This window comes from Lampetra planeri, chromosome 6, assembly GCF_965212315.1.
Source record: "Lampetra planeri chromosome 6, kcLamPlan1.2.h2, whole genome shotgun sequence".
Classification (NCBI taxonomy): domain Eukaryota; kingdom Metazoa; phylum Chordata; class Hyperoartia; order Petromyzontiformes; family Petromyzontidae; genus Lampetra; species Lampetra planeri.
Genome location: NC_136112.1, coordinates 3121597 through 3134621, shown reverse-complemented (window position 1 = coordinate 3134621; position 13025 = coordinate 3121597). Strand labels below are relative to the sequence as shown.

General features: G+C 43.0%; 1 protein-coding gene across 8 annotated transcripts in view; it reads right to left on the bottom strand.

Annotated features, from left to right (window-relative positions):
- LOC144719401 (ataxin-2-like protein) overlaps window positions 1–12798 on the bottom strand; it is a 31023-nt gene extending 18225 nt beyond the window's left edge. For all 8 annotated transcript variants that reach the window (XM_078595272.1, XM_078595277.1, XM_078595280.1 and 5 more), the window contains exons 1-7: window positions 12053–12798; window positions 8053–8095; window positions 6878–6928; window positions 6619–6690; window positions 5879–6032; window positions 2777–2898; window positions 1036–1127 (exon numbers count right to left, since the gene is read on the bottom strand). In XM_078595272.1, the coding sequence (XP_078451398.1) occupies window positions 1036–1127; window positions 2777–2898; window positions 5879–6032; window positions 6619–6690; window positions 6878–6928; window positions 8053–8095; window positions 12053–12111 (593 nt within the window). In that variant the 5' untranslated portion in view covers window positions 12112–12798. The remainder of the gene's footprint in view (window positions 1–1035; window positions 1128–2776; window positions 2899–5878; window positions 6033–6618; window positions 6691–6877; window positions 6929–8052; window positions 8096–12052) is intronic.
- Between the last annotated feature and the right edge of the window lie 227 nt (window positions 12799–13025).

Genomic DNA, 13025 nt, shown 5'->3' with positions numbered 1-13025 from the left:
CGTAGAAGGGAAGTAATAAAATAATAAAAATAAAACATAATAAAATACTTTTTTTCCCTTCTACGTGACTTAACCGAAAGAACCAAGAAGATGAATCCCTGCAGTCACGAAAGCCTTAAATAGAAACAGACCATCTCTTGCGTGCACGCCACCGCCCTCATGAGAAGAGCCCCATGGCGGGGAATCGTCACAGCTTAAGTTCTCGCTGCTTAGTGTTTGGCATGGAGTATAGGGGTACAGTGGACCCATCCCCAAATGAACTTGTAATCCAGAGCCACAAGCGGCCCATTACAAATGAGTGCCAACTGCCTGGGTTCTAAATCTATTATTACCCGGTCATTTGTTTCCTTGTTTGTTTTAGTGCGAGGGGATTTTAGGTTGCGTAATTGTACAAATTACTCTGTTCACACCTGAGGTTATTTTCTTTGTAAAAAAAAAAACCCAAAGGCATTCCCCTGTTCCAGACACAATACCACGTGATAGACACGCATAACTTGGAAACTGCATGCACATGTTACCCGTGATATGTTATTTGTTATCTATGAGTAAAGACAGAAAAAATAACAATGCTAAATAAATTTAGATACATGAAGCATTCTAAAAATAACTGCATATGCCAACTCTTGCTTGTACAAATAGACAGCACAAGTATTACCCGCGGACAAAAGCAGAGAGACGTAATTGAGAGAGATTCCCAAATTCACCCTCTCCCTTCACGCACATTTCCTTCGCGTGCAGAGGCGACGTACAAATGCCATGGACGAGCACGTGGCTCCTACGGGGCCCCGTGGCAGCACTGAAGACTGCGACTGCCAGTTCGGATTTGCTCACAACGGACGATGAATAGAATTAGCACAGCGAGACGCGGCACGGAGGCGGAGGCATGCAGGGACGGGTATGGATACAAAAATCTTGAGTCTGGTGTACAGTGCAGCTAACATGGAACTCAAAAATGCAAATGTGCCTTTCAATTATCTATGGCTTGTCTGACCACAGTAATTAACACCCCCCCGACCCCCCGTCTCCAACACTCACGTGTAGTTGGCGAGGCTGCTATCGTATGTTGACTTGACGCCGTAGTTCTCCTCGTTGTAGCGAAACATCTCATTGGGATCCCAGCCGTTTGACTGCACAAAATGATAGAATGTACAGTTCTGTTACTTGCAACACTGGTTGAGATAGAACCAGTGTGTTTGTATACGTACATATAAGTTGCACAAAAGTGCATACCATCACACGTACACACACGATTTCCAAAAATATACTCTCAAATGTGTAATGCGTATATAATAAACTCATGATGGGGGCTTCAAAACCTAATAATCAGTGAAATGTAGTTGTAAAATCATATTCTCTATTTTTTATTTAGTCTTTATATACTGTACAATAACGGAATCGTTATTTTTTTTTTATGAATTTAAAATGTACATACACTACAGATGCTGACTGGGTGACCCAGGGATGAGGGAATACTTTTTAGTGAGTGATGAAACCTCAACATTTTATCATTTCCTCATTTTAGACCAAATATAAAGTGCCAATTTAAAGAGGCAGTGAACACAATCAGTCTGGCTTACACCTACAAAAAACAAGATTGGATACAAATAACAATTGTATTACTAGTGCAAAATATATTCATGAACACTGCCCTTCCAATTTTTTTAAGTTAAATGATCGTGTATCGAATATCACAGAAAAAGCACCTACAACACTTTTAATCAGTTCTTGTGACTTTTCTGGTACAACCATGAGTCAAAAACACAATTCGAAAATGCTTATTGGTTACCGACAAAGGTGATTCAAATAATGCAAACAATCATCCCTGTCAAGGAAGCAACAGGAAATATATAATTCCATTACATTTTAGTCAAGGTGCCTCAAAGACTACATTGTATATGGAGTCATGCTTCACCAGTGATGCACGGTTCAACGAATTATATTTGCAGTTTATGAAATTTAGTTACTACATTGAATTATTTATGTTCATGATGTACTTTAATTGTTTCACTTGAATCTACTTGCCATTTTCCTACTTGAACCCAGGTTTCCATTGAAAACGAGACTTCCGGTCTCAACTGGCTCTTCATCTTCTTGGTTCTTTCGGTAAAGTCACGTAGAAGGGAAGTAATAAAATAATAAAAATAAAACATAATAAAATAATTCTCACGACGTTTCGGCCACAACGCAAGCAGCCGTCCTCAGGTGAAACCAGGTCTGTCGAGGCGACAACTTCAGACGCTGTCGCCTCGACAGACCTGGTTTCACCCTAGGACGGCTGCTTGCGTTGTGGCCGAAACGTCGTGAGAATTATTTTATCATGTTTTATTTTTATTATTTTATTACTTCCCTTCTACGTGACTTTACCGAAAGAACCAAGAAGATGAGTCCCTGCAGTCACGAAAGCTTTAAATCGAAATGGCTCTTCATCATCGTCCATGATTAATCCACCGCTGGCTGAAGGCCTCACCAACCTTTGCCATCTCACACGGGGTCCCACGATGCCAACAATCCACCCAACACGTGCACACGAGCCGACCTCATTGCTTCCAGTCCACGGAGCATTTTCTCTTGGGCATGTTCCCTCCCTTTGGATGCCACTCAGTAATGGTTATCGCCCACGGGCCATCATCCCTCTCTAGTAATGTGTCTTGCCCATGTCCACTCACATTCCTCAACACTAAACATTACATCATTACACTCTAATCTGATAAAGGAATCGGTTAGGTGCGAGTGTGAGTGAGCACAGCACGTGCTGGCATTGGGCGCCCACGCTAACCATGTCGGTGTCAAGCGAGCTCATGTCGTCTCCAGCACCATCCCCTCCCTGCCAGGGCTCCAGCTCCCGCTCCCGGTGCTCTCCGTTCACCCGTCTCACAATCACGCTGTCAGTGAAGCCATCTGCAGACACAGGCCATGCCGTCACCGAAAGCCACGTTTTTGTCTCGCACGCTCAAGCACCTTCACAACTGCCGAAGAGGAGCCGACTGCTGAGGCTGTACTCTTAGGTTTTTTCGGTAAAGTCACGTAGGTAAAACATTAAAATTAATAAAAGTAAAATAAAATAAAAATTCACGACGTTTCGGAGGCAACACAAGCAACCGTCTTCAGGTGGAACCGTCACAGCCACGACAGCTGTATCAAGTAAATGAGAGATTGCAGGAGCTACCACTCCGTTTATATAATGGTTGGAGAGGGGGGGGGGACTGGGCAAGTACAGCACACTTTTATTCATATGGTAAGGTGAGGCTTAAGAGGGTGAGCCTTTGTTATGGAGAGGTACGGTTTGTGACTTAACCTGTGAAAACAACTGAACATGGTAAACCTGTAATAGTTGTCTGTCAAATAAGATTGGCCAAATAAGTGTAGTTAAATCTTTTTTGCATGGTTAATCACATCTTTCCAATGAGGCTGTACCTGCGGTGTCGAGGCACTCTCCGATCATGTGACGGCTCAATTATAGTTTTTCATTTTACTGCTTCTGAACAGCGTCTTGAGATGGTATAACAAATCTAAAATGTTGTTATCACGGTGCCTTTTAGTAGAATTAAATTGTGCATGGATTTACATTCAATGTCAACATAAAAAATAACTATTATCGTGCCAATACATACGTATGTTGTGATGTCGTATTGCCGTCACGGATGTGCTATAATAGCATGGCTGAAGATAAATTAAGTATTTTTTTCTGTCATTAATTAACATTTAATATTTAGTCAGAAAGCCTTGAATATACAACTTAAATATGTATCTACAACATAAAACCTATTTATTGTGTTTTCCTTGATGACATTGTTCAATTAGCTGGTAAATATATTTTCAAGTTTATTTGATTAAAAGCAATGCTTGCATAATGCCACGTATAGTCCGGAATCAGCACACTGGTAAATGTCTTTGCATCTCCAATTAGTGCCAAGTGACACCTATCTCCCATAATCATCCGATCCGTAAGCCCCAGCGAGACTACTAACGAGGAAACTTCAGATTGCCCAGCCGTGAACAAGCTTTAAAAGGAATCCTGCTGTTAATCCGCAGAAATGATCAATACAACTTCTAATACAACATCACGTTTGCTGAGAGTCAAAAAGATGTTAAACAACAAACGGCTGTGGTAAAAATCAATGAACTTGATCATCTGACTAACATAACATCTGCCTGTTCAGATTTTTTAAAGTGACCACAGAACCCACGATAGCATTCTGAACCATAAGGACAGCATTATTATAATAATGCTCAACTCCACAACTGTATGACTAGGTGGGGAGAAAGTGCTTATAACACTAAATCTGTTCATCACAGAAATACAAACAATTGATGTTATACTAATATTTCTAAAATTGGACAAACCTTATAGCATTAACCTATGCTGTTTAATGGGAAGTTAATAAAATATAACACTGTAATCCTATTCCAAAAATGTTGAAGATTTAAAGATATAATTTTAATAATGTTAGCCACTTTATTAAACTTCATTTTTCCAAAAGGTCATTTGCCAATGGCAGTTAAAGGCTAATAAAAACATAGTTTATAAGTAAAATAAATTGGCTAATTCAGAAAATACATTTCAAATTTCTCTTCCCAAAGAAGTGATGTAATTTTAGTTCTTGTGCATGCTGATCAACATAGCCCACATAGTTAAGTATAAGCTAATTTTTTTCATCAATGCCCCTATATTACAAAAGACTAATGGTAACATTAGGCTGCTCTTTGGGGGGGGGGTACTGTAAGGAAGTGAAAAATCTGCAACATTTCAAGTGGTTTAACCAACTACCATTCACGTTCATGAAATATGAGGGACTTTCAATGTATTGTATTTTATCCATTAAATTAATACTGAAAAGATACCCTTTTGTGTTTTATTTTGAAGTTGCTTCATTGCATTTACTGTCGACAAGACCTCAATTAACGTGCGTGACTGTCCGATAGATCTTAATCCAAGTGAATATTTTTGAATGATCTCAATGAAAGAGAATGGTGCTTGTCGGAAGCTAACTTAGCAACTGGTTTTGATAGATGACGTTTAATACGTCTCAATGAAAGTGAAAAATCTCCCTTAAAATATCTCAACGGATATGAATTATGAGATCCCCTCGTATACATCTCAATGAAATGGACTGATGATCAATTTTATTGCCTTGAGGTATTTTTACAAGAACATAAAAATATTCAGAGCAACCGACTTCACTCATCCCCTCCTGTAAACATAAATTAGCACAATTCCTCAAAATGTAACAAAGTATAATGCTTGCACCAAACAAGTTAATTATCTTTGATGTAAATAGGGCTAATGATTTTGCCATATTTATTGTTTACCAACTCTGATTTAATTCATGATGATGATTCGAGGTTGCAATTTCATTCGATAATAATTTTTTCTTTATTTCTTATCCATATTATCTTATTATTCATCTCATATGTATGGTATGTAGCATGAGAATAATATACACATCATAAATGCTTTATTATTACATGCACAACTCAAAGCATGTATGTATGTATCACGAGTGAAATAACATATTTTGAGTAAAGAATCGATACATCGTTGGACATGTAGAACCTTCTTACAAATCCACTGCTGGACAAAAGCTCTCTCAGATCGTGTGGTTATTTGACCAGCACAGATTGGTGAAGGTGGGGAGCACCGTACAGTGCATAAATGATGTTGCTGCACTGCTGTCGGCTGCCCACCACATAGCCCATTACACGCTTACCAATGATACTGCATCGGTGCTGGCCTTGACAACACTAATAAAAAGTGAATGGCGGCGAGTCACAATACATTACATTTAAGTTTTTTTTTTTCTTTTGCAGGCATTCACCGCCTCCCTCAAGAGTCTCTTCCTGCCAAAATAAGCCAAGTGCAAGGAGAAAAGACACGCACCTCGCGTGGCATAGTTTAGGTCCACGTCCTTGTACTGCACCAACACCACGTCGCTCGGGCTGAAGATCATCGTGTTGACGATCTCCTCACTCTTGGGGCCTGACTGCGTTGAGTCGGCACTCTGCTGATGCGCCGCGTCGAGCACCACCTCGTACTGACGGCGCCAAACACAAACATTCCCGCGTGGTTAGGCGTGCCACAAATTTATATTTCGGCGTCACGTTGCTGATAATTTTCCTGCGTAGCAACTAAAACTGGTATTCGTGCCAGCTGCCTTTTTGTTGGTGGTTTTGGATTTATTTTCAATTAAGAGTCCATTAATTTCCACATTACAGATGGGCAAAATAATTGATAGTCATAGATTTGCTAAGTAAGGTTTCAAAAAAATATTTGTCACAATGCCAATGTACAGTGGTGACAAATGTACCAACTGTAGTTTCTGACTCACTGTATAAACATCTGTTTTAATAAAAGGCTTGATCCTTCTGGATTTACAATTGTCCTGGAAATCTCACCCAATTGCCAAAGTTAGCAAAAATTCCTGTGCCCTCCAGCATTGCAATGAAAAACAAAAAAAACGATTTGGTCTGAATAGTTTGGGAGTGACAACATGCTGATAGCAGCATAAATGCACAAAAGCCAACATTTGCAGTTCCACAACGATTGCCCAGACCTTTCCAAAGCTTTAGAAGCTTTTGTATGCATGACTATTCTTTGCAATCTCTCCCCATGCAACATACCTTCGGTCCGTAGGTTCGGAATATCCCTTCAAATACTTTCCCACTTTTCACGAGCAATTCACATCTGGCACCCTGTCGAGGAACACACGTACATATTAAACAAAACCAACAAGCGGCATGTATAAGGATCCTGTCTGTTGATTAATAAAAGCAAAAATTATGCAGCATGAAGTAAATTAGAGAATTTCCAACCTCAGGTAGCAAAAAGAACCCATGTTCAAGCATCCAAAATGTAATAAGTACATCAGACCACGCTTACCACAACAGAGGTCAACACGTGAACCATTCTGGGATTCATATAGGCGCCTTCCTGAAAGCGAGAAATGCATAAAAAATGTTACATTGCATCATTCAGATTTTTGCAAATTAATGCTGGTATTACATGGGGATAATGAAAATATAAGCAATAAATGTATTGTAAAAATTCCTGGTGGAACCACACATTTTCAATGCTTTTCCCTGCGCATTACAGCATGGGCTCCCAAATACTGCAATCCATATAATTTCAAGGAAAATGTAACTCAAGAAATAAGGAGCACTTATGCTGTAGATACAAAACTAGGTGGTTGTGTGTCTCGAGATATTCAACACGAGTTTGCATCTTCGCTAACGCAAAACAAACATTAACATCATTCATTATCAGGCACGCAACATCCACCCCTTTGCTTGCTGGTACAACTAGAGTGATGTACAAAGAGCACTAATGACTATGAAGCTTCAAACTTGTGTCAGATCGTAAATGACATAATGCCCAAGTACATATCTACAATCAAAATTGCACCTTCATTTAAGACCCGGTGGCAACACCTGAGCCACCAACTAAATCATCCGTAATCTGCCCAATTCCATCACACCTCAAACTAAGCAGCGTGAGGGCCTGGATAATGCATGGATGATGACAATGCATAATAAAAACAGGTGTAGGAGGCACTGTTCGCAGTAGAGGGCAGTGCAAGAAAATCCATTGTTGCTCTGTAGTACCCCCACCATCTTCACCAACTTGCACTGAACAATGCCGTTGAGAGTATGGCCAAATAACCCTCATGGCCCACAGAGCAAGGGGAAGGACTTCATCCAGCAGTGGATTGACAAACGGGCTGTACGTGCCAACACTTGGGATCCCTCTAGGATTCCTTTCTTACATATTTAGAGCCCATGAGTAGTATTCTGCACCAGAAAACACCACGTAGCCAGGCAACCTGGGCCTACTGAGGCCAACCACCAAGGGTTCAACAGTTAGATCCCCACTGCAATAAGAGCATTACCGCTTTTGAGTTTGTTAAATCAAGCATCAAAGATCCTAAGACGTCATCTCCTTTAATGGTGAGTGAGGTTACAGGCTTCCCTTCACAAGTATCAATGCATCTCAATAAGGCCCCCTATGCTTCCCAAAAAGGAAATTTCAATGAATTTTAATGAGGGGTTGCCACTCACCAGAACGTGCGAGGGTGTGGAGTTCCTCACAGCTGGGCGGCCCCTAGAAGTGAAAAAAACATTTAATTTAAACATTTCACAAATATTACGATAAAAAAAACACAATATACTCGTGATGTATTTACACCAATACTGGCCACCTTCCGCTACATCGCTCTCCATCGTACGTGTAAGACCTAAATGGAGGTGTGTATCATTCAGACATGTATTAATCGTAACTACAGGTTTCACGAACACCAGCACAGTCTTGGAACAACAGAAGCAGCAGCTGCATATTATGCAGGTTACCCAAATGGTGAATGGTGCGCTTCAGGGGATGTATTTAAAAGTGGAGGCACGCAGAAAGGCAATACATCCTCTGCCGAGCGTGGAAACAGTTCAAGGGAGAAAATGGAGATTGGGAACTGTCTATCGGGATTGGTAGCCACCTACAGAAAATTCTCAGAGTTGCCGAGCGCTCGGCATGTTTGTTAGACCAGGGCAATGGAGAACGTGCAAGCAGGCTGGGCCCGCTGAGCTACAGTTTTCCCCACTCAGATTTTACAAAATTCATACAACGTTTTACACGCCATAAAGTGAGACCGATAAAATTCACTGAAGCCCACGAAAAAGCAGTCAATTGTAAATGGGTCCAACTGGTAAAGAAAAAAATGTGGGAAAACAAATCACAAAAGATGCAACTCGTCCGCAGGTGATTCGTATGCAAATAATGTTCCCATTTTAGAAATTGCAGGATAGTATGTTAGAGTATGCAATGGAGGAGATTGCCTCATGGATGCTTAAGACCACATTGTGCTTTCCAGTTTTGAACAATTTGGTGCAATTTATATTCCTGGGGTAGAGTAGGCATTTGCAATAGAAGCAAAGAAGGTCCTTCTTAATTAGAAACAGGAGTTTGATGAGCTGAATGGCCTTTCACATTCTAAAACTTCTCATGTTTGCAGCATTTACGTGAGTGTTTTGAAAACGAGTTTGCCTTTAAGCGAACGAGTGCAGGTCATGTCCAAGGATTGAATTCACAACCTTCTACTGTTGTCAGCTAGCGCATGACGCAGATCTCAATTTAGATTTTTGAAGCAACGGACTGTAAATAGAAAATAATTTTACCGTTACAAAAACCTAAAATTAGGAGTGCACCACAAACATGACCCTTGTCTAAATTTCATTTGCAAGCGTGTGCACAGACAACTTGGAGCTCATTAACACGACGAATTACGAGCTCCTATTAGCTGCTTGAGGAACTATGATAAAGGTATACGAATGTCATTTTTAATAAGAGCATTAAATCGCATCTCCCAATAATTGGCAGCAGCACCAGCACGTAACGTTTCGTACCGACAGCTGTTAAAATAACAAGAGAGACAATGCAAGCCGGTGGTTGTATAATGGCGAGTGCAACAATGCAAGCTGGCAAAATCTGACGCATCGGAGGCAGTTGTGTTAAATTGCAGGCATTATTCTTCTGTTATATCACTACAGTTACTGTATTATATAATCCACGGCATGGCCAGTCTCTCGTGAACGTGCCTTCCCCGTTGTCTGGCACACGCGGAATAAAAAAAGAAACGAATATATTAGCGGTGAATCCAAATCACGACACAGCACTGTAGTAACTAAAGGGACATTGGGTGGTATTATTCCTGACCCCACCGCCCCCCCAATTCCTCCCGTGGGAGAACGGGGTGCCCGGGCCCCCCCCCAAAGTGTCCCCTTCCTCAGTCAAAGCCCACCCTGTTGGGTGCCCCCAGGGGATGTTATCTTTACTGTATGTCTAAATACTATTGTGTACGGTTTATAGAGATACATATTTTGAGGGAATTAGAACATTACCAAAGCATGAAGGTCAAGCGGCCATTATGACCAACCAATTCCATTAATGCCAGACACTGCGATCGCTTCCTTCCTTCTGCTCGATCTTGCAGCTGTTGGAAAGTTGACACCAGACCACTGCTCCTCTTACAGTATCATACCATCTGGCTTGAGGTCTTCCCCTCAGTCAGTCACCGACCTCTAAGTGCCCCTTCCAATGCCTGTCTCTGTAACCTGCCCTCCTCCATTCTTAAGACCCATGTCCAGTCACTACAATGTCGTATTCCTGATTTCACTTATTGCAATGCTTTTTTTGCCACGTTCAATTCCGTGTGCATTTTTTATGCAAACTAAGGGAGGGGGGGGGGGTGCATTGGTCCATTGGGTTAGTGCAATGCAGCATCGCTTAAGATCTTATTCAATTAGGGGTCAACTCCTGGCTACGTCAAACATCAGTGGCGAGCAATGTCCGATTCAGTACTGAGCGACCACTTCACAAATCCGCAATGCCCAACAACCCCAATTACAGACACGGCATTGAGGCCTTCTTCATCCAAAAGTGGATTTACAAAGGTCTGTATATTACAAATGAGTAAGCACCGTTATATGTTCATATCCAATTGCTTTCATGCAAAGGTTATGTATTGAATATAGAGTTATAGACATACAGACAAGAACATGTATATGGCTTCGTATGGCAAACACATTAATTGAATTGGCCAAATATCCACACCGTAATGTTACAAGAAAAAAAACTTTCCTGGATACATTTGCAATCGCAAATTACATTATAGGCACATGAGCATGCTCAACACATAACACGTGAGTATGCATGTACAACAACCGCCGCGCCCTTTTATATCTGAAGATAGCTGTTGTCAACGACCGCTTATTGCGGGCAGCACAGCACAACCCATGGTTATTTTATGGACATGATGATGATGTCGCCCATTTAATCATAATCCAGTCAGGATGGTTGGCTTCCCCGATGCACAATCTGCGACGGGGGGAGGGGGGTCGGGATGCCATCATCCAGCAGTGGATTGACTAAAAGGGCTGCGGCGACGTGCACGTTTAGGGAGGGTCCCAGCACACGCGGTGATGCCGATGCTAATTGAGTGGCGAGTAAACCAAGGGGGGAGACGCATTTTAAAAAATGTTAATTCGGTGAAATGGCCGGTCTCATCCTGGCCAGGGATCGAACTCTGGGGTCGCCCCGGGGTTTCTGGAAGGCGCAGTGCGCTAACCACAGCCACTAACCTCCTCCTCTTACACAGACACACACCACGTGAGAATCCATTTACACATTACGTATAATTGCATACACACCCATAACGGATGGGTTAGGGTAGTGTGTGGTGTGTGGGGGGGGTGTAAAAGGTTTAGTTGTTTTAAAGTCACAGATAAACGTTGAGTAGCAGTAGTAATAATATTAATAATGCGGTACTGGGGGCAGCCTTGAGGCGCAGAGGCGGGACGTGACCTGAATGATTGCCGCCTCGGTAGGGGCCTAAACCCACGGGCCTCCTCCCTCATCCTTCTCAACCATTAATCCCCTTCTCTTATTTCTTCTTCTAAATCTCTTATTTTCAACATTTACAAACACCGCATGCTGCATCGTCATCAACCACCAAACCACCATCGCCAAACCATCACAAACGTGACTCGCATCGTGTGCGATAACTAATTAACTCGCCGTGGGTTTTTTAAATAACCAGATATATATGTTTGTTACCCCTTATTTCAAACGTGAACGTGAAGAAAAACCAAACGCGCGGCTAAATCTCGGCGGGTTTGGGGTTTGGCAGAGCGGTAGGTGCTGCTGGTGGTGGTGGCAGGGAGCAATTCTCTCCGGGGAGCCCAAATCCAGCCACACTTCTCTCGCTTGCTCTCACACCCCCCCCCCTATTTTTACCTTCAACCCCCCCCCCAACCAGCAATTACCATTGATGCTACACAATAAACGCGAATCGTTTACAAATAATAAAAATGAAACTGCGCGGACAACCGGAACACGTTGGCTGTATGTCTCTCGGCCCCCGGCTTGGTTTAACGCCGGCGATGCTGACAACAACGATGATGACAACGACGATGATGATGATAACAATAACACAGATGACAATGAAGGGGGGGTCTTTCTCTCTCGCTTAGCTGAATGGTGCGTGGACTTGCAGGGGACGACGACGATTACCTGCCCAGTGGAGGCCGACCGCCGGGTTTTCGCGTCGCCGAGAATTTGATGCTGGACATGATGGCTGCTGCTGCTTCTTCTTCTTCTTGTTTGACGATGATGATGATGTTGTTGTTGTTGACGCTGTTTGTTGACGACGATGACAATGAATTGTTTTTTCCCTGCTTCGAGAGAGAGAGAGGAGAGAGAGAGAAGCGAGGAGCGCCCGCTCGCCCCGGCCGCCCGCTTCACTCACTCACAGCGCCCGGGCACCGCGCACCTCATCGCCACGTTCCTCCTCCTCCTCACGACCGCCGAACTAAAAATATTACCCCCCCACAGATATTTCAAGGCTTAAAATCGCCGAGTTTATTATTCGCTCAATTTTTTACGCGTAAATCCAGCCGCCCGATATGGATTTCTGTCTAAATTAGCCGCGCAAAATGAAAAAAAAAATTGTGAAATTTCACGATCTTCGGCGATACACAGACGGCCGCTTTTGCTCGAATAAATTTTTATTTTCCCTTTAACACTCACGGCCTGCCCTCCAAACCTCGTGTTTTTGTAGGCTAAGTCGACCTAGCTAATTGTTTTAAGGGCGACGTTGGCGACGTTTTATTTGTTTAATGTTAATGACGCTTTATTGTTGATGATGATGATGAGGAGGTGTTTGGTGTTTGGCGCCGCGGAGGGGCACACCGGGCGAAACAAAACATCGCCGCCGGCCGCGCGCCTGCGCACTGCGGCCCACCGCTTCACTGCCCCCAGCCCGGGCCAGCCGCGCGTCTCTCGGCGACGCAAGAAAGTAGTTCCTCTCCACAACCACCCCCCACCACCAAAATCCCCGCCCCTATCCCCCCAAACCCCGCCCCTATCCCCCCTGATCCCGCCCCTATACCCCAAACCCCGCCCCTATATCCACTGACCACGCCCCTATCTCCACTGACTCCGCCCCTTCCCTGGATGACGCAACCGCGCGCGCCTATGGAACACG